Raw genomic sequence first — 24,334 nt, 5'->3', positions numbered from 1 at the left:
CTAAGCAGAGGCCCCGGCAGCCAGGCGGAGGAAGAGGCTGTGTGAAGAGCTCGGGATGTCACATCCAGGCTGCCAGGAGCTGGGGTCACTCTGGGGGTGAACCCCGGCTGGTGTTAATGAGGCCTATGCCCAGATGCCAAGCGGGAGGCCGGGGCCGGATGAGCCTCCCCACCCCGGCCAGGCCCCGCCGCGCCGGTGACCTTCCCCCGCTAGCTCAGCAAAGACCAGAGAGGCAGGGGGGCTCCCCCAGAGCGCACAGCACTGGAGAGGCTGAACAGACGGCCTTTGTGTGACACCAGCTGCCTGGCCATTTCTCCCCGTCACCATGGCCACCATCTGATCCCAAGCCAGCACCATGGCCGCTGTCACCTGATCGCTGGCCCCACCCCTCCCGCTGCGGCTCCCCTGAAACCCATCCCTGCCCCCCACACCCTGTGTGCCGGGGTGCAGTCTCTGCAGCGTGGAGGGACAGGCGTCCACGGCTCCCCCGAATCCAGGACCGCTTCCTGCCCACGTGTCCCCTGGCTGGCCGCGCCAGTGTCCCTTCCTCTCCTTCCCTTCCCTCCTCCCTTTGCCTAATTCAGTGGATCTCTCTCTCCCCCTCCCTCCCTCCCTCCTCTCTCTCTCTCTCTCTCTCTCTCTCTCTCTCTCTCTCTCTTTCACCCAGTGGTCACTAAACGAGAGCACTGCCCCTGGAGCCATGCCCCCCCTGTGGTTCTGAACTGTGGCCCCTGATCGAGCCACGCCCCCAGCCCCCTGTGGTTCTGAACTGTGGCCCCTGGTCCAGCCACGCCCCCAGCCCCCCGTGGTTCTGAACTGTGGCCCCTGGTCCAGCCACGCCCCCAGCCCCCCGTGGTTCTGAACTGTGGCCCCTGGTCCAGCCACGCCCCCAGCCCCCCGTGGTTCTGAACTGTGGCCCCTGGTCCAGCCACGCCCCCAGCCCCCCGTGGTTCTGAACTGTGGCCCCTGGTCCAGCCACGCCCCCAGCCCCCCGTGGTTCTGAACTGTGGCCCCTGGTCAAGCCACGCCCCCAGCCCCCTGTGGTTCTGAACTGTGGCCCCTGGTCCAGCTGCAGCCCCGTCCGCTCCCCTGGGAAATGGAGTTGCCAGGAGGTGGAGACGAGGTGCAAGCGGCAGAGCATTAGACTTGAGCAGAAAAGCCAAGCAAGGGCATGAGTCCCTGAGAGGAAACCCCAGTACCGGCGCACACGCGTGCGCGTGCACACACACACACACACACACACACACACACATATACTACAGTTGCCCCAGGACACTGGTGGCTCACACATGTAATCCTAACTCTTCAGGAGACTGAGATCTGACAACTGGTGCTTCAAAGCTAGCCCAGACAGACAAATCCATGAGACTCTATCTCCATTGAACTAGCCAAAAAAGAAAAAGCAGGAATTGGAGCTGGGAACCCACAGAGCTGCCCCACCCAGGGGGCTGGAAGGAGCTCAGGGGGGTGGGGGCACCTGCCTGCTTTCTGTACGTCCTAGAACTCATCCCCAACACAGCGAAAGAAAAGGAAAAGGAAAGCAGTGGGTGGCCCGGGCTGTCAGGTGTTCAGGAAGCAGTGGGCATCTGCCAGGCTGGGGGGACATCTGCCAGGCTGGGGGGAGGGGCATCTTCCAGGCCGGGGGGGGGGGCATCTGCCCGGCCAGGGGGGCATCTGGATGAGCAGCACGGGTGAGGAGGTGCAGTAGACAAAGCTGAGCTGCGCAGGGAATTTGTGAGGCGCGACGGCTAAAACGCCGCGAGACCAGCCCCGGACTGAAGCGTTTGGACTTGCGGCACAAGGTGGGTGCTGGGAGCCATAGAATATCCCAGGGCACCCAGCGATTTGACTTCTGTTCCTAACACATCGCCCTGGCAATACAGCTTGAGAGGCCAAGGAGGGAAGTTGCATTCGTTCATGCCTTGCCTGGGGCGGGGCCTTGTCCTCAGAGCTGGGCAGAACAAAGCCCTGGGCCCAGGTCCGCAACCTGTCCTCTTCCCACGAATGGGGGGTCATCACCACCCCAGCCCCGCTAGGGTTTCTAAAAGGATCTCCCTGAGAGGAAGGCAGCCAACAGGATCTGCTGGGACACAATGGGAGCCTTTGTCCCTTCGGCCAGCGCCTTGGGGCCGCTCCAGGTAGAGCTGCTGGCTTGGCTCTGAGCAGGCTTGATGCCGGCAGTGGCAGGCAGAGGCCCGGGGGCTCTGGTGTGGACCCCGTGGGACCTCCACAGGTCTCTCACTGGCCGGAGGAATGAATCCGATGGGAATGTGACACCTTCTCCTAAGCAGCCTTGTCTGCGGAGGCTTCGTAGACAGAACCGGATGAAGTTCTGTTTTAAGCAGGGCAGGGCTTCAGCCAGGCCGTCCTACTTTTCATGCCCCCCCCCCACACTCCCTGCAGTCTGCCCAGGGCCTGCCCCTCTGACTCTACCCTGACTCTTCCCTGAGCTGCTTTCACCTTCCCATTCAACACTCCCTGAAACAGAGGGGGGAAGCCATTTGTCCAAGGCTGCCCAGCAGGTGGGCAGGCAAGGGAGAAAGTTGCCCTCAAGGGCTGCAGACCCCAGGAGCACCACAGCTCACCTCTTTGTTTAACATCGTTCTTAATAGGCTTATTTTTAAATGGAGATGGCTTATACCAAGACAGTCAACAGCGAGGCTCTGTCATTGCTGTAGAGACCCGACTTCACAAACATTTCCGTAGTCTTTCGCACCCAGCCTCCTCCGGGAGAGACTCAAGACTCCCTGTCAGCCCACTCAGTCTGTCCGGGATGGGTGTACGGCATGTCCAGCCTGCACCGGGCTCTGGGGCCAAGGATGGAGGGGGTGAGATGCTTCCCCAGGGTGGGGGATGGTGGGGAGGGTATGGCCCAGGCAATATCTCTGGCCATATCCCCTGGAGGGATGGGAGAGGGGACAGGGACGGTCTTACGCCCTGGTGGATGGACTCTCAGAAAGCACAGGGATGTGTACAAGCCGCTCCACCAATAGGGGCAAAACCTGACCCAACCTAGATCTCCCACACGTACCCCAATCCTGGGCTTTTGCCCGGACTCTGGACCTCAGCCAACGGTAGGCGTGGAAGAGGCATCCGTCCCCGACAACAGGGTCAGCCAGTGTCCCCCGATGGCCTGAAGACTTTGGGAGGATCCGAGGGAGAAGTAGAAGGGCTTCGAGTTTCTTTCTTGAGCTCCACTGCTAACATCTGGAAACATCTGGAATGGTCCACAAGACCCCCCCCCCCCCCACCAGCTCACCATCTCCTCCAGTGGGGGGTGTCTTCCTGAGCGCCCCCTGAAGGCCACAGTTGGAATTCCGTTGTGTTGGATTTTGTATTTGTGCTGGAGATCAAACCCAGGACCTTGTGTATACTAGGCCAGAGTTCTCCCGCTGAGCTTCACTCTCGGCCTCTTTTGTTTGTTTGTTTGTTTTGCCGGTCCTGGGGCTTGGGACTCAGGGCCTGAGCACTGTCCCTGGCTTCTTTTTGCCCACGGCTAGCACTCTACCACTTGAGCCATAGCGCCATTTCCGGCTTTTTCTATGTATGTGGTGGTGAGGAATCGAACCCAGGGCTTCCTGAATACGAGGCGATCACTTTACCACTAGGCCATATTCCCCCAGCCTCTTTTGTCTGCAGTCAGGGTCAGAGAGATGCAGCCTGGTGGCCTCTAGAGACCCACACAACCACAGCCCGACCCCCCCCCCACACTAGCGCCGGCCCAGGGCTGGATACGCGGAGCAGCAGAGCACTTCCTGGGCAGGTCGCTCGTCCCTCTCTGCATTCCCTCCGGAGGCCCCCATCCTGTCCACCCCTGGCTCCCCCCTCACCTTCTGCCCTCTCTCCCTACAGCGCAGCTCCAGCCGGGGCCCAGACCTTCAGCCTGAAGCACTCGGAGGGCGTGCAGGTGGAGGTGGTGCGGGACGGGGAGGCCGAGGAGGTGGTCACCAACGGCAAGCAGCGCTGGTCCCTCTCTCCCAGCACCACGCTGCGGCTCACCATGGCCCAGGCCAGCACGGAGGCCAGCAGTGACAAGGTACGGCAGGGGAGGCCAGCCTCCACGGCCAGGGCGGGCCCGGTCCCTCAGGCCTGTGCCACGAACACAGTGGGAGCCGCCTGTCCTGCCCAGCGCTCTCACTGCCATGGCAAAAAAAAAAAAAAACAGAGCCAGGGACAGGGGCACTGGTGGCTCACACCTGTCATCCGAGCTACTCGGGAGGCTGAGATCTGAGGAGCACAGGTCGCAACCAAGCCTGGCAGAAAAGCCCATGAGACTCTTATCTCCAATGAACAGCGAACAGCTGAAAATGGAGCTCTGACTCCAGTGGTAGAGCACTAGCCTTGAGCAAAACAGCTCAGGGACCTGACTTCAAACCCTAGTACTTGCACACACACACACACACACACACACACACACACACACGAAGAAGCCAAAAGAAAGAGGCCCAATTAACTTTTGTAACATATTTTACTGACTCCCAGCTATCCACTCGAAGGTCACCATTTTGACAGGTGACACTGTGGCAGTTTGTGTACTTTTTGCATGAGGAATCCAGAGTCCCACTGCCCCACATCTCGGGGGCGGGGGGGCTCCCCGACGGCAAGGGCTCAGAGGCCACACAGGCTGAAGAATGATGGGTAAAACTGGACTGCCCAGCTGAGGGGGGAGGGCGGTCCTCAGAGCACCCGACCTCTAAAGTGGGGTGCTGGGCACACACGGGGTACAGTGACTTGCCCATGGCCAGGGCGGCCCCCAGTGGCTTCCCTCCTTTTACGCTCACGTGAGTGACAGCACTGGACATCGGCCGTCCCCCGGGCTGGCACACACAGCTAGGCACACCGCGTGGCAGGTCGGGGGGGGGGGGGAGGTGGAGGCGGGGGAGGGCACTCCGGGTTACCTTCCAGGCTTTCCCGTGGTAACTGTGGTTTCTGCCCTTCTCTCTATCCCCACGTGCCCCCCGTCACCAAGGTCACCGTGAGCTACTACGACCAGGAGGGAAGCGGTCCCATCGACCGGGCTGGGCTCTTCCTCACGGCCATCGGTGAGTGGGCACAGCTAGGGCCCGGGCACCTTTGCCCTGCCGGCTCCCGGCACCGCCTCCCTGCTCAATGCCACTGGGCAGCTTTTGTCCCGTTCTGTGCGGGGAGCTGCCTGCAGGAGGAGGTGTGCCCCGAGTCTGCCGGGAACTCTGCCAGTGCTCCAGCCTCTCCAGGCCTGTCCCTCTCCTCCCCCGCTGCGGCTGGACAAGAGACGAGTTCCTGCCGTCCCTGACAATCCCAGCTTTCCCCCACCCCCCACCCCACCCCAAGGCCCGAGTTCTGAACTCACCTAGTTCAAGCTCTTCATTTGATCCACAAGTATGCTGAGTCCCCGAGAGGCTAGGAAACGTATTCAAAGTCACACAGCAGCCCGTGAGGGGGGTGAGTCCAGAACTCAAGGATGACCCCCTCCTAGATCTATTCTGCTGCCCCGCAGGGCCCTGTCCTGGTTCTTAGTCCTGCCTGGTGGGCTGGGCAGGGCCCGGGTGCCTGGACCCCCCCCCCCCCAGTTGCTGGCCCCTTTGGCGAAGGGCTATATCCTGTGCGGCGTCAGATCTTCCGGATCTGTACTGGCGGGGTCCTGTCACAGACTTTTCCCTTGGGTGGCAATGCCCAGGGTTAAACTCAAGGCTGCCGCTGCCAGCTCGCTAGGCAGGTGCTCCCCCCCCCCACCCCCCCCCCCCCCCCGCCGAGCTGCACCTCCAGACCCTGAGTTATTTTCTAATGACAGCACAGTCAAGCCAGGAGGCTGTTGCTGAAGGGCATCGTGTGTCTGTCCACTTGCGGCTTACGGAGGTGTTGCCACATGGCAGGGAGCTACCAGGCAGCGCGAGCCAACGATGTGCTGAGTGATTTGTGACGCCACGGTGCCGCTGGGGTGCCGCTGGGGTGCCGCAGGGCAGAGGCCGTGTCCAGGGCAGAGCCGGCGCCGCCGTGACAGGGAGGAGGGGACACTGGGGACTCACCGAGCACAGGGATTGAAGGGCCCAGGGCCGCACATCTTTCTGCCATGAATTCAGTCTACTCTGTGCCTATATATATCTGTGCCGGGCCTGGGGCTTGAACTCAGGGCTTCCCACTCTCACTTGGTTCTTTCGCTCAAGGCTGGTGCTCGGCCACTTGGGCCACAGCTCCACTTCCGGCTTCTGTCTGGCTAATTGGAGATGAGAGTTTCATGGATTTGTCTGCCTGGGCTGGCTTTGAACCCTGGTCCTTCAGATCCTAGGCTCTTGAGTAGCTAGGATGATAGGCATGAGCCACCAGCGCCCAGCTTTCAGTCTATTCTACAACTGTTCCTAGGATCAGCACTGGAGAAAGTGATCGATGGGTCACCGTATCACACCCCCCCACCCCTGCCCCGTTATCCCCCATTCCCTAGGGGACCCCGGATCCTCAGCCGACTCCCAAAACTGCCTCCCCTCAGCCGTTAGCACCTTAAATACACAGTGCCCCTCCACTTCTCAGCCAAGACCCCCGGGGATGTGGGTGAGAGTCGCCCTGCCCCTCTTTCTGCACCGCGGGGTACCCAGCCTGGAGATGGTAACCAAACTCCCCCTACCTGTGCCCAGCCCTGGCACACGAGTGCACAGTGAACGCTCACATACACACCGCTGTGTCAGATGACTGGCCATCCTCCAGGAAACCTAACCTCACAGAGGCCGGACACCTGAGGATGAAGGCAGGAGGGGCAAGGGCTAGCGGCCGGTCCAATGAGGGTGACCCCAGGCTGGCTGCATCCCTCAGGGGCTTCGGCACTGGGCTTTCCCTTCCCTGGGGCAGGGGGGGAATCTGGTGCTTCCGGTCACAGGCTCAGTGGAGCGCAGGGCTTGTTCTGAGACCACACTGGGCAAAGGCCGTCATGGCTTCAGCATGGGCAGAAATTATGCTCCAGCAAACTATGGCACTGCCCCCCACCCCGAGCCTCAGTTTCCTCATCTGATAAATGGATGCATAGAGTGTTTTTGCATGGTGCTTTCAAGGATTCACTGGCGTGGCATGTGCAAAGGGCCTGTGCCATGACCCCAGAACAGATGCTACTCAACGCTTGCTTCTCCCTTCCTCGCCAGGAAGTGAATGAAACCTATTGCCGCCCCCAGCCTTCTTCCTGGAATACGGTGACAACGCTGCAAAATCCCCTGGCCCACTCAGGCTCTGGGTCCCAAGTCCAGCTTGGGAAGGACTTGCTGTGTGACCTTGAAAAAGTGGCTCAGCCCCTCTAGGCTGCACTTGCTTCCAGCTGTACAGACTGAGGCCCTTCAGGCCTCCTGTCCTGGCAGTTTGCAAGGGCTTCCCCACACAAGAGCACGAGCTTGGGGTGGGGGGGGACGAGGCTGTCCCCCTCCATCTTTCCTGTGGTCCTGGCAGACAGCACAGGACAGGGCGCTGGGGCCTCGGGAACTCTGAGCATCCCCCAGGAGCGCATTCCGGGGCGCCCTCCCGGGCCCTCAGCCTGGGTGAAGGGAGAGCTCCCCACTCCTGCACCCTAAGCTACGCCTAAGACAAGAAGGGGGAGATGGGCAGCCACCACTGTGGCCATGCCTGAGGCTGGCCAGTGGCCAAAACGCAGCCAGGGGGCCTCAGCCTGCCTTGAACCCAACCCCGGTGACATTTCCCGTTAATCCCCCCCCACCCCACCCCACCCCTCGCCACCCGACACCCTGGGGCTATTCCGGGGAGCTGAGGTAGGATCCGGAGCCTCTGGAAAATGTCCTCTGGAGGCTAGAGGGCCTGAAACAGGTGTCCTCCCTCCTCCCGGGGTGGGGGGTGGGGGGGCTTGCTGGTTACATCAGGGGTGAGGGAGCTGTGCAGAGAACTGGGAGGAGGGGGCTGTCATTTGAGGGGGCCCAGGGGAGACCATAGCAAGCTGCTGTGGGACTGGTCTCAGGTCCTAAGAGAGGTGTTGAGGCCTGTGGGGGACGGAAGAGGAGACGAGGGAGCCCCGATGACGACTGGCCCAGTCCCGGGACGGGAAGGCAGAGGGGGCGGTCTGCCCTTGGGGACCAGGGTGCCGTAAGAAGTGTCTTATATTCAGGCAGTGAGAAGAACCCAGCGAGGAGTTGCTGTCGTTCTTTAGAAGTAGTTTGGTATTTTTTTTTAATTTGTGCTATAATGATTACTCTAGTAATAGTAATAACAATAAAGTTAAGAGGTTCGGCTGGGTGTGGGGGCGGACCCCCATGATTCCAGCCCTCTGGAAGGAGAGGCAGAAGGAGTCAGAGTTCAAGGGCAACCTGGGCTGAAGCCGTGCCTCCCAGTGAAAAGCTGGGGGAGGTCGCCCAAGCCTGTCATCCAGGGAGTCGGGTTCAAGGCCAACGGTAGGCACAAACCTTCCCGAGACTCCATCTCCACCTGTGACTGGGCACAGGCACGGGCCTGCCACATCCAGGGGGTGGGGAAACACCAGTCGGAGGCTGCCCGAGGCATCGAGAAGACAAACTTTGAACATAATGGATGCTGGAGGCATGGCTCATGCTGTTAGAGCATCTGTCTAGCAGGTAGAAGGCCCTGAATTCCATCCTCAGTACCACCGCCCCTCCCCCAAAAAAAGGAAATTTAAAATGTAATAAAGCAGTATGGATTCTCTGTAACTCCCCCCACAAGTGCTGCTTTCATGGACACAGCTCCCAAAGTTTCCATGAGACCTTGCAGCCTAGGGACAGGGGTCACGGGGTGGTCAGACAGGGTTGTGGCCCCCTCCTCTAGCCATGATGTCCGGGGGAGCAAATGCTTGGTTTTTGAAAGTGGGCTTAGCTCTTTTTGTCTTATTTTATTTTTTGCCAGTCCTGGGCCTTGGACTCAGGGCCTGAGCACTGTCCCTGGCTTCTTTTTGCTCAAGGCTGGCACTCTGCCACTTGAGCCACAGCGCCATTTCTGGCTTTTTCTATATATGTGGTGCTGAGGACTCGAACCCAGGGCTTCATGCACGCTAGGGAAGCACTCTACCACTAAGCCACATTCCCAGCCCGGGCTTAGCTCTTGCAAGGTGCCCGGGTAGGAGGAGGCAGCAAGGAGCAGAGACCGGGGGCCCACAGCCCACCTGCCCCCCCTCAACCCCAGCTCCGCTCTGCAGCATGGCAGATGTGGGTAAGCGAAGCGTGGGGAGTGCCCGCCACTGGCAGAGGGAACAGCAGGCAGGCGTGGCCGAGAGGCGTGGCAGGCTGGAAAACTGGAGAGGGCCTGGGAGCCAAAACCAACACTCTGGCATGTGCGCCTCCTCAGAGCCGGGTGGGTGACCCCACCCCCTGCCTACTGTCCCCCCCCCCCTTCCTCCCACATTACCTACCTGGGGTTCACGCCTCCTCCCCTCCTCCAAGCCTGGAGTTGCTCCTCTGGGGACTGGGCACAGTACCACTTCCCTCCTGGGACCATGGGTTCCTGGAGACGTGGCCGTGCGTCCACGGCAGGCACCCCATGGGTGCACATCCCCCCCCCAGAGGGACCAGGCAGGGATGCCGTCCCTCCCACCCAGTCCCCACCACCACAGTCCAAGTCGTGCTGGCCCGGAACAAGCCCGCTCGTAGCCGCCTACCTCACCCCGGTGGCACCGCCAGCCTCTCCCTGGGGGCAGTGGTGCCTCCTGAGGCCGCTGGCTGGCCTGAGGGGACCTTTGATTTCACGACTGAAGGGTGCTGCCAGCGTTCGTGGGCCCCCTCGACACCGCTGTGCGTGCTGTAAGTGGAAGGAGCCCGGCGTCACTGGTGGGGAAATGGGCTCCGGGACGTTGTCCAGCCTGCCCAGAGTCACCGCAAAGAACCGAGGCTTCACCCCAAGGCCCGATGCTAGACCTTTCCATCACCCCGCAGCTTCTAGAAAGCTGCTCTTCCTGCAGGCCCTTCCCTGAGAGAGCAGAGTGGACAGGGACCCTAAATCGCAGGCACCCTCAGATCACGAGGGGGTGGAGACATGGTTTGTCACCCTAGGAACCCCCCCCCCCCCCCCCGCAATCCTTAAAGATGGGATCTAGAGCCCTGAGAGTTCTGGGAGAGATAGACAGAAGGACACACACACACACACACACACACACACACCGGCATACACGGTTAGATTGGTGCCCAGGACAGGCTGGGAAAGGTGGTGAGGGGTCCTGTACTTTGTACAGTTTCAAAGCGTGGGTGAGTCAAGCCGCAGCCCGGTGTGCACCCCAGGCACCCCAGTCCCGCCGTTGCCACCGGCTTGTCCCCACCTCTGCGCTGAGGCCCCCAGCTGTGGCAGGGAGGGGGACGGGCGCCGTGCAGGCGGGTGGTCCCCCGAGGGCTGGGAAGATGACCGAGGCAGGACCCTCTCTCTCCGGCCACACCCCACCCCCTTGTGTCCGTGCCGTGCAGGCAGGCTCGGCAACAAACCTGTGTCTTTGGTCCCCAGAGATCTCCCTGGATGTGGACGCGGACCGAGATGGCGTGGTGGAAAAGAACAACCCGAAAAAGGTAACTGCGTCTGCAGGCAGAGCCCCAGACTGGACACCGCAGGTGGCCTTGGGCACCTGCAGACACACAGCCCCCCTTCCCTCGGGGCTGAGGCCGAGGCAGGCTCCCCGGAGGGTCAGCGACAAGGCTGACGGTCCACCTCACCACCCCGGACACCAGAGCTGCCGGAGGCCCCGGGGCCCCGCCAGAAAGCCGTCGGCACCCACACACGGCTCTGCCTTTTCTTTTCTTTTCTTTTTGGGGTCCCAGACGGACACTCAAACTCAGTACCTGCCACTTTCCCTTGTCGGCTAGCACTCCACCAACTGAGCCACACCTCCAACCCCACTGTCTGTCCTTTAAAGACGAAGGAAGGATAGCCAGAGACTAGTGGCTCAGGCCTGTCATCCTAGCTCCTTAGGAGGCTGAGTTCTGAGGATCACGGTTCAAAGCCAGCCTGGGCAGGAAAGTCTGTGACAATCTTATCTCGAATAAACGACTAAACATAAGCCAGAAGTAGGGCTGTGGCTCAGATGGTAAGTGCCAGCCTTGAATTAAAAAAAAAAATAAAGCTAAGGGATAACACTCAGGCCCTGAGTTCCAGTCCCAGTACTGGCACCAAAAAAAAAAAGAAAATTGAGGGGACCGGGGCCTGCAAGAGCAGAGGGCTGTACTAGTTATTCACAGCGAGAATCACATCCCTGCCGGTCGGTGTGTACAACACACTCCTTTTTCTTTTCCAGGTAATTATTATTCGTCCGTCTGTTTGCTTCCCTTCGTCTCTCCTTCCCCACGGGGCTCACAAAAGCCCTCTGACTGGGCTGTGACTCTGTTCTTTCCATCGATGGGCAGTGTGGCACACAGTCAGGGTGTCGGTTGGTGGGGCTGGCAGGCTTGTGTTTTCCATGGGTGCACAAGCTTGTGTGCCTTTCATATGAATAATCTGTAGCCAAGGTCAATTACAAACCGGGCTGACATGCAGCCCCGGACATCCGTGCTTGCTAAACTCATGCCCTACCACTGAACAATACCCCACAGACATGGCAGCTAGGTGACTTGTGTGTGTACGTCCCAGCACTGGGACTCGAACTCAGGGCCCGGGCACTGCCCCTGAGCTTTTTCCCTCAGCGCTGGCACTGTACCACGTGAGTCACAGCTCCACTTCTGGCTTTTTTTTTGTGGTTTGTTGGAGATGAGAGTCGCAAGGACTTCCCTGCCCAGGTTGGCTTCAAACCTCGATCCTCAGATCTCAGCCTCCTGAGTAGCTAGGATTACAGGCCTGAGCCACCAGTGCCTGTTTTACTTTAAAACAAAACAACAACAACAAAAGTAAATAAAACAGAGCCTAACGAGGGCAAGGTGGAGGGGGTGGGCTGGAGGGGCAGACGAGCCACACCTGGCCTCGAAGGCCACAGAGGCCTCCCCGCCAGGGCTTCATCCAGACAGGGACCCTCTGTGACCTGTGACCCAGCCTGTCCTGCCCTGGTGGCACTGGGCTGTCACTTACGAGGTTCAGCACCGTGGCCCCACTGGGGACATCTGAGCATGTGTGAGAACAGCCATGACCCCCGCTGGAAGGGGGGGACCTCAGTCCTGTCCTGGGATGTCTGTCTGGCCATCCTCTAGCCACTCTGGGCCTCCCTGCCTGCTCCAGGCACAGCCCAGGGCAGAGCCCTGTCCAGCCTCCTCTCTGCCCTGTCTCTTGGTGAGCCTGGGGGTTCTGCTCTGGACTAGAAGCAGGGAGGGCCACGTCCTGTCCTCTCCCCACTTCAGGCATCCTGGACGTGGGGTCCGGAGGGCCAGGGGGCCATCCTGCTGGTGAACTGTGACCGGGACACACCCTGGCTGCCCAAGGAGGACTGCAGTGATGAGAAGGTCTACAGCAAGCAAGGTGCTGGGGGGGGGGGGCAGCGCCGGGGGGTTGGGGGGAGTGAGGTGGGGGTACGCCAGACGGAGCTCCCCTCGTCCTAACCGCCTCCTCACCGGTCCCCAGACCTCAAGGACATGTCCCAGATGATCCTGAGGACCAAGGGCCCCGACCGGCTGCCCGCTGGCTACGAGATGGTCCTCTACATTTCCATGTCGGACTCGGACAAAGTGGGCGTGTTCTACGTGGAGAGTGAGTGAACCCGTATCTGCCCCTCCCCCTGGCCCCTCCCTCTCCCTCACAGCGATGCCCCTGCCAGTCCTGAGTGGGGGGGGGGGGGCTGCAGTGACCCGGGTCCGCATCCTTCTTCCTCGTGGCCGGAGGAGGACAGGTCCTTGTGGCCGGGTCCTGTTACTCTCACGATGCCTGGAGTCCGGCATCCCAGTGCCTGGACCCACGGGGCATCTGGCATCTCTTGGAGATGCTGTAGAGAGGCCCTCTGGGAGTTGGTGTTCTTCTCATTCCTCTTGGGGTGACAGGGCCCAGGAGCCCCCCACTAGAAGAGGACACGCTCCCCTATAGAGCTAGTCCTGTGGCGCCTGTGTCCTCCCCTCTCTAAGAACGGGCATGCAGTCGCCGGTGCCAGCATAATTCTTTTTTTTCCAGTCCTGGGGCTTGGACTCAGGGCCTGAGCACTGTCCCTGGCTTCTTTTTGTTCAAGGCTAGCACTCTACCTCTTGAGCCACAGCGCCACTTCTGGCCATTTTCTGTGGATATGGTGCTGGGGAATTGAACCCAGGGCCTCATGTATACGAGGCAGGCACTCTTGCCACTAGGCCATATTCCCAGCCCCATCCTGCATAATAATTCTTAAACAGGAGAGTCACACCGCACCCTCCAGGGGCTGGCTGAAGAGCAAGGGGATCTCATAAACAAGCCTGGCTCTGAGGGCTCCCGCCTGTCACTCACTCGGGGGGCTGAGATCTGACACCCCATTTGAAGACAGCCGGGGCCGCAAAGTCCATGAGACTCTTGTCTCCAGTTAACTAACAAAAAGCTGGAAGTGGAGCTGTGGATCAGGGGTAGAGTGCCCGCCTTGGGGCCTGGGGGAGGGGGGGGAGGAGCCAAGTGAGAACACAAGGCCCTGAGTTCAAGCCCCGGTACTGGCACAAGAACGAGAAAGAGAGGAAGGGAGGAAGGAAAAGAGAGAAAGGGGCAAGGGAGGGAGGAAATAGCACAGGGGAGAAATGGAACAAGGCCAGATCCTAGAGAGACACCCCACCCCCTGCTGGCTGGGTGACACCCCCCCCATCCCAGCCCACCCCACCCCCGCTGGCTGGGTGGTCGTGAGAGACTGCTCCGAGGAGGTGACTTCTGAGCAGAGATGGGAAGGAACGGTCCAGGAAGGGAGGGCAGATTCAAGGTCAGCAGGCTGGGCCGGGGACCAGAGCATGCCGGTGGGGTTTCCTGAGTGCGGTGGAAAGCCATCCGAGGGCTTTAAGTAAGGGACTGTCAAGGGCTGATGGATGTGTTTCCCTCAGTACCACAGCTTGGCAGATGGGCGTGCTCGGCCATAGGGAGTCGGGGGTGTGGGGCTCAGGACTCCGGCCTCACCCTGCAGCCCCTGGGCAGGTCCAGTGGGCTCGGGGGAGGTCACCTAGGCGGGGAGGGCTCACCTCGGGGAGTGGCACCCCAAACACCAGCGCACAGCAGCCCCCCGAGGACAGCCCTTCCTGGTCCGTCCGTGTCCCCCCCCCCCCCGGCCCCCGCAGCCCTGGCAGGGACCTGCGGAAGGTCGGAGCGTCCCTTACCTTACAGGGGGCCGAGATGTTGATGTTTACTCGGTCCTGGCCAGAGTTGCCACGGGAGTAGGAGGGGTGCAGGGGGGTGTCAGCCCCGGCTTTGACTCAGCCTTGGCATCGACCCAGACCTGTTGCTCTTAGTGTCTCCTGGCCGCCTCCAGAAGCCTGGCTGGGTGACCCTGGCCATCGGAGATGGGCCTTGAGTGGAAAGGAGAAAGGACCGCAGACTCCTAAGCGAGAGGCTAGACGATGTTCCCCGGGGGCCGTCTCGGCTGTGTGCCATCTCCCCCGAGGAATGAGGCCATGGGCACCCAGACCAGGCAGCTCCCACCCATGGCGGATTTCTGGGGACCACGCTGGGCCACGCAGGCACCATGGGAGACAGACCTCTCCTCACCTGCGGCCTGGCTTCCTCTCCTTGCCTTGGAGGCAAGGCCTGGACACACCGGCGGATAAGCTGTGTTACATTCGTGAATGTGCCATGGCCTTCTGTGTCCTACAAGGATGCTCCAGCTGTCTGCAAGGCCCAGGGCTGGACTCAAGCCCCCCCCCCCCGGCCAAGAGAGAGCTCTGGAGCCAGGAGGCCCCTCAGCCAGCCCCAGCCTGGGGGGAGGGGCTCTGCAGGGTGCCATGGAGAGCAGGAGCCCCCACCAGAGTCTCCTGGGCAGGTGGAATGGATCCAAAGTAACTGGAAGGGTCAGGCCAAGCCACAGCTCGTGCTGGCCCGCTGGGGCCAATGCCTGGGGGCTTAGGAGGCCCCCCCCATGGCCAGCGGGCCCAGCCCAAAGCATAGACATCCATTGTTGCAACCTGTGGGAGGGCCAGCCGTGTGGGGGTGTCAACATTTGCACCAAGCTGGAGACAGAGAACAGGGGTGGGGGGCGGGGAGGAATGGCAGCTCCTCTGGACAATGCCAGATTGTCCCACTGAGGACTCAATCTGCCTGGCACGGGCCCAAGCTACCAGCAGGAGGCCCGGGAGAGAGGCACGCGCAGTGAGTCACGGGACACAGTACATCTCGGGAGGAGAAAGCACCGGGCAGCAGATGGGCTAGAGCCTCCTTCCCTGGCCAGTCCCTTGTCTCTGTCCCTCAGGCTGCCCGAAAGCTGGACACCCGTCACTTTCACAGCAGCCTGAGGCTGCTCCTCTGAGCATCAATTCAGGTGCCGCCTGAGGCGTGTGGATGTGGAGGGTGGTGACAGGCCCTGCCCGGGGTTACTCGGGACTAGATTGAGGCCCCCTGCCTCAGGCCCTCTCTTAGGAAGTTGTTCAGGGCTGGGATTGTGGCTTAGCGGTAGAGTGCTTGCCTTGCATGCATGAAGACCTGGGTTCGATTCCTCAGCACCACATGCACAGAAAAACCCAAAAGTGGCGCTGTGGCTCAAGTGGTAGAGTGCTAGCCTTGAAGAAAGAAGCTCAGGGACAGTGCCCCGGCCCTGAGTTCAAGCCCCAAGACCAACCAAAAAGAAAAAGAAAAAGAAAGAAAGAAAAGGCTGTTCAATGATGAGGCCCTGAGTGTTGAACAAGGGACAGGGACTCATTCCCAGCTTCTCCTCAGCCTGGTTCCTGTCTGAGGTGGTACCCATAGCTACCCACGGTTGCCATGGTGGTTACTGAAGGTACTGAGACCCCAGCCTCTTGCAGTCCCTGTGTGGCATAGCTACTATTATCCTCCACTTGCCAGTTGTATAAACTGAGGCTCGGGAGGCTATGTGAATTCCCAGAGGTTTCGTAGCCTGGAAAGCCAGAGTGTCTCTGGTTTTGAGTCTCCCCTCACCGTGGCTCCGCTTGAGCACCGGCCCTGCGGGAGGAGGCAGGCATCCTCGGCCTGGGCTCTGGGGTACACTCATTCATTTCACAGCTGCAGACCGGTTCACCGTCTTTGTGCCGGAATGTTCTGGTTACATGTTCTAATCCCTGAGCACTTGCTCCCTAACCTGTGTCACTGTTGTTCCGAGCACTAAAGCCCAGCCGGGTTCTGCCCTTCCAGCCCCGCAGGGTATAAAGAAACTCCTTCTGGAACTGCGTAGGCTCCTACCTTCATGCCTTTGCCCATGCAAGTATCTCCTTGCCACCCCCCCTGCTGCCCTCCCCACAGGGGCCCCTCAGAGGCTGCCTCCCTCTGCTCCGATGCCTCCCCCTGACTCCGCTCCCCGCCACCCCGTAACCATCCAGCCGCATCCCGCTTTCGCCCGCGCGGTGACCACCTTGCCCACGCTGCTGCCAGGGCAGGAACTCAACTCACGGGCTCCAAGCCAGCCTGGAAAATCCCCCCCCATCCATCTCTCCTGTAGGAGCCCGGGGCAGGGGCAACAGTCCCTTCACTGGGCATCGGTGACGCCTGACCGTGTGCCAAGTGGGCAGCTGGGCCTGGCAGGACCCGTCTCTGTCCTCACTAGCTGTGTGCACTAACCGAGGCTGGGGCGAGGCAGGCAGGAGACGGCGGAGGCCGCGCACGTGGCCCCTGGCTTCAATCCGGGGCAGGATTCTCACCAGTGGTCAGGAGGGAGGAGGGATAGGGGGAAATGGGAGGGAACAAGATGGAGATTTCCGTGTGACCAGGCCCCAGAGCAGCCTGGGGCCCCTCCGTGCCAGGGAAATAGACTGCCAAGATGCTGGTCCCCACTGCCGTTTCTGGTAACAGTGGCACCTTTGTGTTTTGTTTCTACCAAGGCTGGGGAGGACTCAGGATTCGACTCCCTCACCCTGCGACCTCGGACAGGCCAGGTCTCCTTCCTGAGACTCAGTTTCCTCCTCTGTGAAATAGGAGCACTAACGTTGTCCCCACCCCCGCTAGCTTGCAGTCATCCTCTGCAGGAAAGCAAGCCCATTTTACCCATGAGGAGGCCAGGAGCCCATGGGGGGGCCAGAGGCAGGCGCACAGCAGCCCTGAGGCCCTGACAGTGGCCAGCTGGCAGCCATCGGGGGGCCTTTCCTGCTTGTCCCCCGCAGTGCGTGCTCCGCCCCCCCTCCCCACCCCGGCTGGAGGCCTGATCCCATCCCTCCCCCTGCAGACCCATTCTTCGGCGAGCGCTACGTCCACATCCTGGGCCGGCAGAAGCTCTTCCACGTGGTCAAGTACACGGGCGGCTCGGCGGAGCTGCTGTTCTTCGTGGAAGGCCTCTGCTTCCCCGACGAGGGCTTCTCGGGCCTGGTCTCCATCCACGTCAGCCTCCTGGAGTACATGGCCGAGGTGAGGGTTCCAGGCTCCTCTAGGAGCGGCTGTCTCAGGGACTGGGGGGGGGGGGATCCCCCAGGGGGTCCCTCCAGGAGTCCTCGGGGTGCTCTGGTCCCTCCCCTCCAAGCCTCGAAGGGGATCTAGGCTTGGGAACCCAAGGGTGGGTTGAGGGTTAAGAGAGAGGCCTCAACCCAGCCCAGGTGGCTCGTGCCGCTAATCCAAAAGGCTGATTTGCAGGATCAAGGCGCAAAGCCAGCCCAGACAGAAAAGCCCCAAAGCGTCTATCTAATTAAGCAGCAAAGATGAAGCTGGAGGTATATAGCTGGGGCAGAGAGAGAGAGAGAGAGAGGCCTCAGAGGCAGACCCCCTGGCTTAAAGCCTCATACTAACCATATGACTTAAGAGTGCCACCCCTTCCCTTTCTTTTGTGTCAGTCCCGGGGCTTGAACTCAGGGCCTGGGCACCATCCCTTAGCTTTTTTGCTCAGAGCTGGTGTTCTACCACTTGAGCCACAGCTCCACTTCTGGCTTATTGTTGGTTAATTGGAGGTTAAGGGACTCTGCTTTGTCGGCCCCGGGCTGGCTTTAAACTGTGATCCTCAGATCTCAGCCTCCTGAGTCGCTAGGACGACAGGCGTGCGAGCCCCTGGCACGCCTGTTGGATGCACCCTCCCCCCCTTCTCTCCCACGCAGGGGATCCCGCTGACCCCCATCTTCACCGACACCGTGACGTTCCGCATTGCACCATGGATCATGACCCCCAACATCCTGCCCCCCGTGTCGGTGTTTGTGTGCTGGTGAGTGGGGAGGGGGCGTGGCAGAGAGGCCTGGGGCAGAGCAGCCAAGGTCAGGAGGTCAAGGGTCAGGGGCATAGACCCTTTCTGGCTCTATCGCACAGTAGCTATGACCGGACGCGCTGGCCGTCCCGGGCTGCGGAGGCTACAGACAAAAGCCCTGGCTGGCTGGCTCACTGGGCCTCTCCGTGCCTCAGTTTCTCCGCAGTTCTCACGCCACAGGGCGAGAGTGAGGGTTGAAAGGACGAAGTGTTAGCCCGGCTCTGGGGCAACCAATGGCCTCCTCCGCAGGGGTGGCCGGCTCCGCCCCCACGCTCATTCAGCAGGCGTTAACTGAGCACCTAGGATGGGCTAGGTTGGCCACAGCAAGGCAGGAGGAGGAGCGAGGGTTGGCAGCCACGGACGGGACCACCATCCCCGGCCTTTGGGCCCCACCAAGGTCTGCGGTGGGGTGGGGGGGGGGGCGGAGGCCACTGCTTCCATGCTCCTTTGGTTTATTCGTGACTCTGACAAGGACCGCACCCGCGGGCGGGTGGGTTTCTGTGGCCCTGGACTCCCGTGGCCTTGACCAGGATGAGCACAGACACAGCCTGGTCTGCCCAGCTCAGTCAGGGGACCCGGCGGCTGTCATCCCTGCAAGGGCGGCCTGAGTCCCTCTCACCCGCCCGCCCCTGCCCCTCAGCATGAAGGACAACTACCTGTTCCTGAAGGAGGTGAAGAACCTGGTGGAGAAAACCAACTGCGAGCTCAAGGTCTGCTTCCAGTACATGAACCGCGGCGACCGCTGGATCCAGGTGCGGAGCTGGGCAAGGGGCGGAGCACTCCCCCACCCCTCGCCCCCAATCCCTGAGTGCGGACATTCCGTCAGTCCACACCCGCACGTGTACGCACACGCGTGCATGGACAGGGCACACCTCACCGTGTGGCTTCTTGCGGTAACTAAAGGGGCCTGGGGGACAGCCTTACCTTGGAGTACTATGCAACTATTAAAAAGAATGTACAGCCAGCCAGCCCGGCACTGGTGGCTCACGCCTGCCATCCTAGCTACTCAGGAGGCTGAAATCTGACGGTCACGGTTCAAAGCCAGCCCAGGCAGCAAAGTCTGAACTAAGGGCCTAGCTTTTTATGGCTCAAGGCTAGTGATCTACCACTTTGAGCCACAGCTCCACCTTCTGGGTTTCTGGAGGTTCCCTGGAAATGAGAGTCTCATGGACTTTGTTGCCCAGGCTGCCTTCAAGCTGCAATCCTCAGAGCTCAGTCTCCGGAGTAACTGGGATGACAGGCATGGGCCACCAGTGCCCAGCCCATCTAGGTTTTTGTTTCAGGCTTGGGGGTGAGGGGGATTTTTTTTGGTCTTTTGTTTTGTGCCAGTACCGGGGCTTGAACCCAGGGCCTGAACACTGCCCCTTCGCTTTTTCCCTCATGGCTAGTGTCCTACCATTTGAGCCACAGCTCCACTTTGCCATCTTTGTTTTTTAAAACGGGTCCATAGGCATAAGGGACATGCTCACGACATGCCAAGCCTCCGTGGGAAGACGGATCCGCGCGTGGGAGAAGAACGGTGGGGGGCGAGGGGGGCACAGGGAATGTGTACTTTCCACTCTGTGCGGATGTGTGCTTCTTATTTTATTTACTCTTTTATTTTATTTTATTTATTTATTTTTATTTTTTTTTGGCCAGTCCTGGGGCTTGGACTCAGGGCCTGAGCACTGTCCCTGGCTTCTTCTTGCTCAAGGCTGGCACTCTGCCACTTGAGCCACAGCACCACTTCTGGCCATTTTCTGTATATGTGGTGCTGGGGAATCGAACCTAGGGCCTCATGTATACGGACGGGGCAAGCACTCTTGCCACTAGGCCATATCCCCAGCCCCTATTTTTTTTTTTTTTTGAGGCAGGGTCTCACAATGTAGCCCAACTCTTGACTATCCTGCCTCGGCCTCTTGAGTGCTGGGGTTATAGGCATGCACCACCACACCCAGCTAGCTCATTTGTGCTTTATAAGTTGTTGCTCCCAAGCTTTCCCCACCCCAACCTCCTTTCTCCCCCCCCCCCCCCCCCCCCGGCCGGGCTGACAGTTCTTGCTTCTGTCCTCCCAGGATGAGGTTGAATTTGGCTACATTGAGGCTCCCCACAAAGGCTTCCCAGTGGTGCTGGACTCTCCCCGAGATGGGAACCTGAAGGACTTCCCCATTAAGCAGCTCCTGGTGAGACACCGCGGGTGGGCTACACAGTGTGGGGCTGGGAAACGCCTACAGAGCAAAGCAGAGCAGAGGAGCCCCTGGGGCCCGAGCCCCTGCCCAGCTTGAGTCACTTGCTGGGGCCTCTATCTGCTCCTCTGTGAGATGGGTCGGCTCTGATGACTGAAGTTTCTTTCCCTGGGAAGGGGGGACAGGGAAATTGAGAACCATGGGAGACCGGGCAGGACTCGGTGCCGGGAACCCCATCCTCCAACCTAGAGCGATGGAGAGCCATCGTCTTAACTCTTGGCCCCGACTTCAGGGCACACCGGGACCACGTGGCCCTGGCTTCGGGCACATGAGTGTTTTATTTAAAGCCAGCTGAGGGGCTGGGGATATAGCCTAGTGGCAAGAGTGCCTGCCTCGGATACACGAGGCCCTAGGTTCGATTCCCCAGCACCACATATACAGAAAATGGCCAGAAGCGGCGCTGTGGCTCAAGTGGCAGAGTGCTAGCCTTGAGCGGGAAGAAGCCAGGGACAGTGCTCAGGCCCTGAGTCCAAGGCCCAGGACTGGCCAAAAAAATAAAAAATAAAAAATAAAGCCAGCTGACTCCCCTGCTGGCCCCTTGTGAGCGGTGCCCTCAGCCAGCGGCTCCGGGGTATCAGAGAGACCCCGTCTGGAGCATCATCTCCACAACGGAAGTGGGAAGCTTGGGCAAGCAACTTAAAAAACTCGCTGAGCCTCAGTTTACCGTCTGTGAAGTGGGGAGGAGCATGATACGGGAGGGGAAAGGCATAGGTAGGGATGGGTGCTGGGCATCACATGATATAATGACCGGTCTTTCATTTATTTGCGGGGGGGGGGGGGGCCGAGGGTGGGGAGGGGGTAGATGCTGGGACTTGAACTTGGGGCCTAGGCGCTTCATTTGCTCAAGCCTAGACAATGGCCATTCTTGCGGTAGTGTCTCACACCACCCTGGAGGCTGCCTGCGTGGGCTTAGTGTCCACACCCAAACACTGTGGAGAGTGGAGTCAAACCGGGCATCGCATCTGGAAGCTTCCAGCCCTGCCCTCTCCCCTCCCTGAGCCACCGCCTGCCCTTGGGGTTTCCAGGCTTCCGAAGCCTGGGCCACATTGTTCCTGGAGGCCGGGCCAGCCCTGGCTTTGTTCTGCCTCTCGGCGATGCCGACAAGCCCCAGCTGCCAGCCTCGCGCCAAGGCGAGAAAGTGCTAAGCTGCCGCCATCCGCCCCAGGGGGCACGCCCGGCCCCGGACGCTCGGCTGGGCCAGGACAAGCCGCTTCCTCCCACTCCAGTTGGTTTTTCTGTTGTCTTTTTTTAAAACCAGAGATCATTGTGTGGTGTGGTAGAGGGGATGCGCGCCCACACGCATGCCAGTACTGGGACTTGAATACAGGGTCTGGGTGCCAACCCTTAGCTCTTTTGCTCAAGGCTGGTGCTCTACAATTTGAGCCACAGCTCTACTTCTGGCTTTTGACCTGCTCATTGGTCATAAAAGACTCATAAACTTTCCTGCCCTGGCTGGCTTTGAACCGTGATCCTCACCTCTCAGCCTCTTGGGTAGCTAGGATTATAGGTGTGAGCTACCATGCCTGGCTTACTAGGAGTTTTTGTCAGGTGAGCTGAATCCCAGCCTGTGGGTAAGCTCCCAAATTAGATCCTATGTTTTCATCCCCCTCCCCACCCCAATAGTAATAATAATAATAATAATAATGTTGGGGCTGAGAATATGGCCTAGTGGCAAGAGTGCTTGCCTCATATATATGAAGCCCTGGGTTCAATTCCTCAGCACCGCATATATAGAAAAAGCCAGGAGTGGCGCTGTGGCTCAAGTGGTAGAGTGCTAGCCTTGAGCAAAGAGAAACCAGGGACAGTGCTCAGGGCCTGAGTCCAAGCCCCAGGACTGGCCAAAAAAAAAAAAAAATCATGAAAGGAACTTAATATTTAGGTCAGTAGGTTGTTTTGTTCCTGTGTGCTAGCTATAGTTAGTGCTGTGCTAAGGAGGTCCTGGGGATACTTCTGGGTGTGGTAGACACATGCATTTGTTGGGGTACCCTGAGTGGCATGCACACAACCTATGTGCCCTTCCTGCTCGCATCCGTCAGCTGGCACCAAGTGAGGCCACACTGACAAGCCCCAATGCCAGGGCCTCGTTCTAGCCTACATCCCCTAATGAGCTGGCTGGTCTGAAGCTCTGCTTCCTCATTCTACAGCCTCAGTGTAAGATGCAACTCTGATTATCAAATACCACTCTCCCATGCCAGGAGGAAGAGGAAGAAAACTGGGCAGACCCACACAGTGGCTCTAAATTGGGTGGCATCCCTTCTGCGTGTATCTCATTGGCCAACGCAAGTCACGTGACCCTGGTGCTGGCCTGGAAAATGCATTCCTTTCCTTCTGAACGGAGAAACCAGAAGTCAGGTGCCCCGTGGGTCAGGAGGAGAGACTTCTCCAATCCGTAGCGCCCACTTCCATCCAGTCTACTTCCTGCCTGGGGTCACCTCATCAAATACCTCTTTTGTGGCTGGGGAAACTGAGGGTCTGAGATATCTGAGCAGGGACAGATATCAAGTGTGAGGCCTCATCTTGAAATCACCGTTGTGTGTCTGGGGCAGAGAGACACGCAGATATGTGCACTCGCACGCGCACACACACAGTACACTCACAAACAGTGAGCTCCTCCGCCCAGGCACGGCTCCTGAGGAGAGGGTGGCTATTTGGGGCTGCCAGAGACTAATGGTCTGTGTTGTGCCCCCTGCCAGGGCCCAGATTTCGGCTACGTGACCCGGGAGCCCCTCTTTGAGTCCGTCACCAGCCTTGATTCCTTCGGAAACCTGGAGGTCAGCCCCCCAGTGACTGTGGATGGCAAGCCATACCCCCTGGGCCGGATCCTCATCGGAAGCAGCTTTCCTCTGTAAGAGACCCCAGGGTGGAGCCGGGGGGCGGTGGGAGCCCGGAGGGACTGGTTCTCTGTAGGGGTGGCCTGGTGGCTCATGGCCGGCGAGGAGGACTGGGCAAATTACCTGCCATGACCCCGCTCCACTCCTGGGAAGAACATCGAGTTGGTCTTTACACCTTAGTATAAATTAGGATCTAATGTAATACCGAATCAGTCCTTCTCTTCCCCACCTGGGAAGATGCACAGTGAGACCACCAAGCAGGTGGGGCAGGGGTGGAGGCGTGGAGGTGAGCAGGAGTCCACTCGTGAATGGGGGATGCGAGACAAGGCCCGCCCACAGGCAGGAGTCCCAGTCTCCTTGGCCTGTTCTCAGTATTCCCAATACCCCCACCCCTTGCCCACTTGCCCACCAGCCAATGGAAAGGCAGATTCCCCCTAGGTCAGAGCAGTCCCTCCCTGGGGAGAAGGTGCTCACTTTGAAACAAGGATTTGGGACCCGCATGGTGGATCACCAGGATGTGAGCACCCAGTTCCTCGGAGTCTCCTGTTTGGGGATGCGGGGGATGGGGGGGAGAAACGTGGGTGTGGTCTCAGCTCCAGGTCCAGCTCAGGGTCCCGAGGCTGAGCACCTCCTACAGGACCCCTGGTGCAGCAGGCAAGGGAGAGGGCAGCTGGCTGAAGGACTGCCCCCTCTCCATTCACACCCAGGTCCGGGGGCCGGAGGATGACCAAGGTGGTGCGGGACTTCCTGCAGGCCCAGCAGGTCCAGGCACCTGTGGAGTTGTACTCAGACTGGCTGACCGTTGGCCACGTGGATGAGTTCATGACCTTTGTCCCCGTCCCAGGCACAAAGGTGAGCTAGTCCCCAAAAGTAAATAGGATTGTGGGGAACCCCTGTACTACCTGCCCTTGCCAGCAGAGGGCAGGATCTAGAGAAAACAGGTACCATATAGGAAGAAGGAAGTATCTTGAAGTTGGTTTGTATGTTGTGCTTGTGGTAGATACATTGTGTGTGTGTGTGTGTGTGTGTGTGTGTGTGTAAGACGGAGGAGGGAAGGAGGGAGGGAGAACTGGGGCTTAAACTTGAGGAATTACACTCTCACTTGGCTTTTCCCTACCATTTGAGTGACACCTCCACTTCCAGCTTTTGGTGGT

At 59.7% G+C, this 24,334-nt stretch overlaps 1 protein-coding gene across 1 annotated transcript in view; it reads left to right on the top strand.

The window, feature by feature from the left end:
- Positions 1-24,334, top strand: part of LOC125354638 (protein-arginine deiminase type-2) — a 36,513-nt gene that overhangs the window by 6,376 nt on the left and 5,803 nt on the right. The window contains exons 2-12 of the mRNA XM_048350341.1: positions 3,853-4,036; positions 4,970-5,042; positions 10,402-10,463; positions 12,216-12,333; positions 12,436-12,561; positions 17,126-17,304; positions 17,982-18,085; positions 18,765-18,876; positions 20,179-20,286; positions 23,043-23,194; positions 23,888-24,032. Of these exons, the coding sequence (XP_048206298.1) occupies positions 3,853-4,036; positions 4,970-5,042; positions 10,402-10,463; positions 12,216-12,333; positions 12,436-12,561; positions 17,126-17,304; positions 17,982-18,085; positions 18,765-18,876; positions 20,179-20,286; positions 23,043-23,194; positions 23,888-24,032 (1,363 nt within the window). The remainder of the gene's footprint in view (positions 1-3,852; positions 4,037-4,969; positions 5,043-10,401; positions 10,464-12,215; positions 12,334-12,435; positions 12,562-17,125; positions 17,305-17,981; positions 18,086-18,764; positions 18,877-20,178; positions 20,287-23,042; positions 23,195-23,887; positions 24,033-24,334) is intronic.

The sequence above is a fragment of the Perognathus longimembris genome, chromosome 7 (genome assembly GCF_023159225.1).
Source record: "Perognathus longimembris pacificus isolate PPM17 chromosome 7, ASM2315922v1, whole genome shotgun sequence".
Taxonomy (NCBI): domain Eukaryota; kingdom Metazoa; phylum Chordata; class Mammalia; order Rodentia; family Heteromyidae; genus Perognathus; species Perognathus longimembris.
Note: the sequence above shows the minus strand (reverse complement) of the source record. Positions and strands in the feature narration are given on the sequence as shown.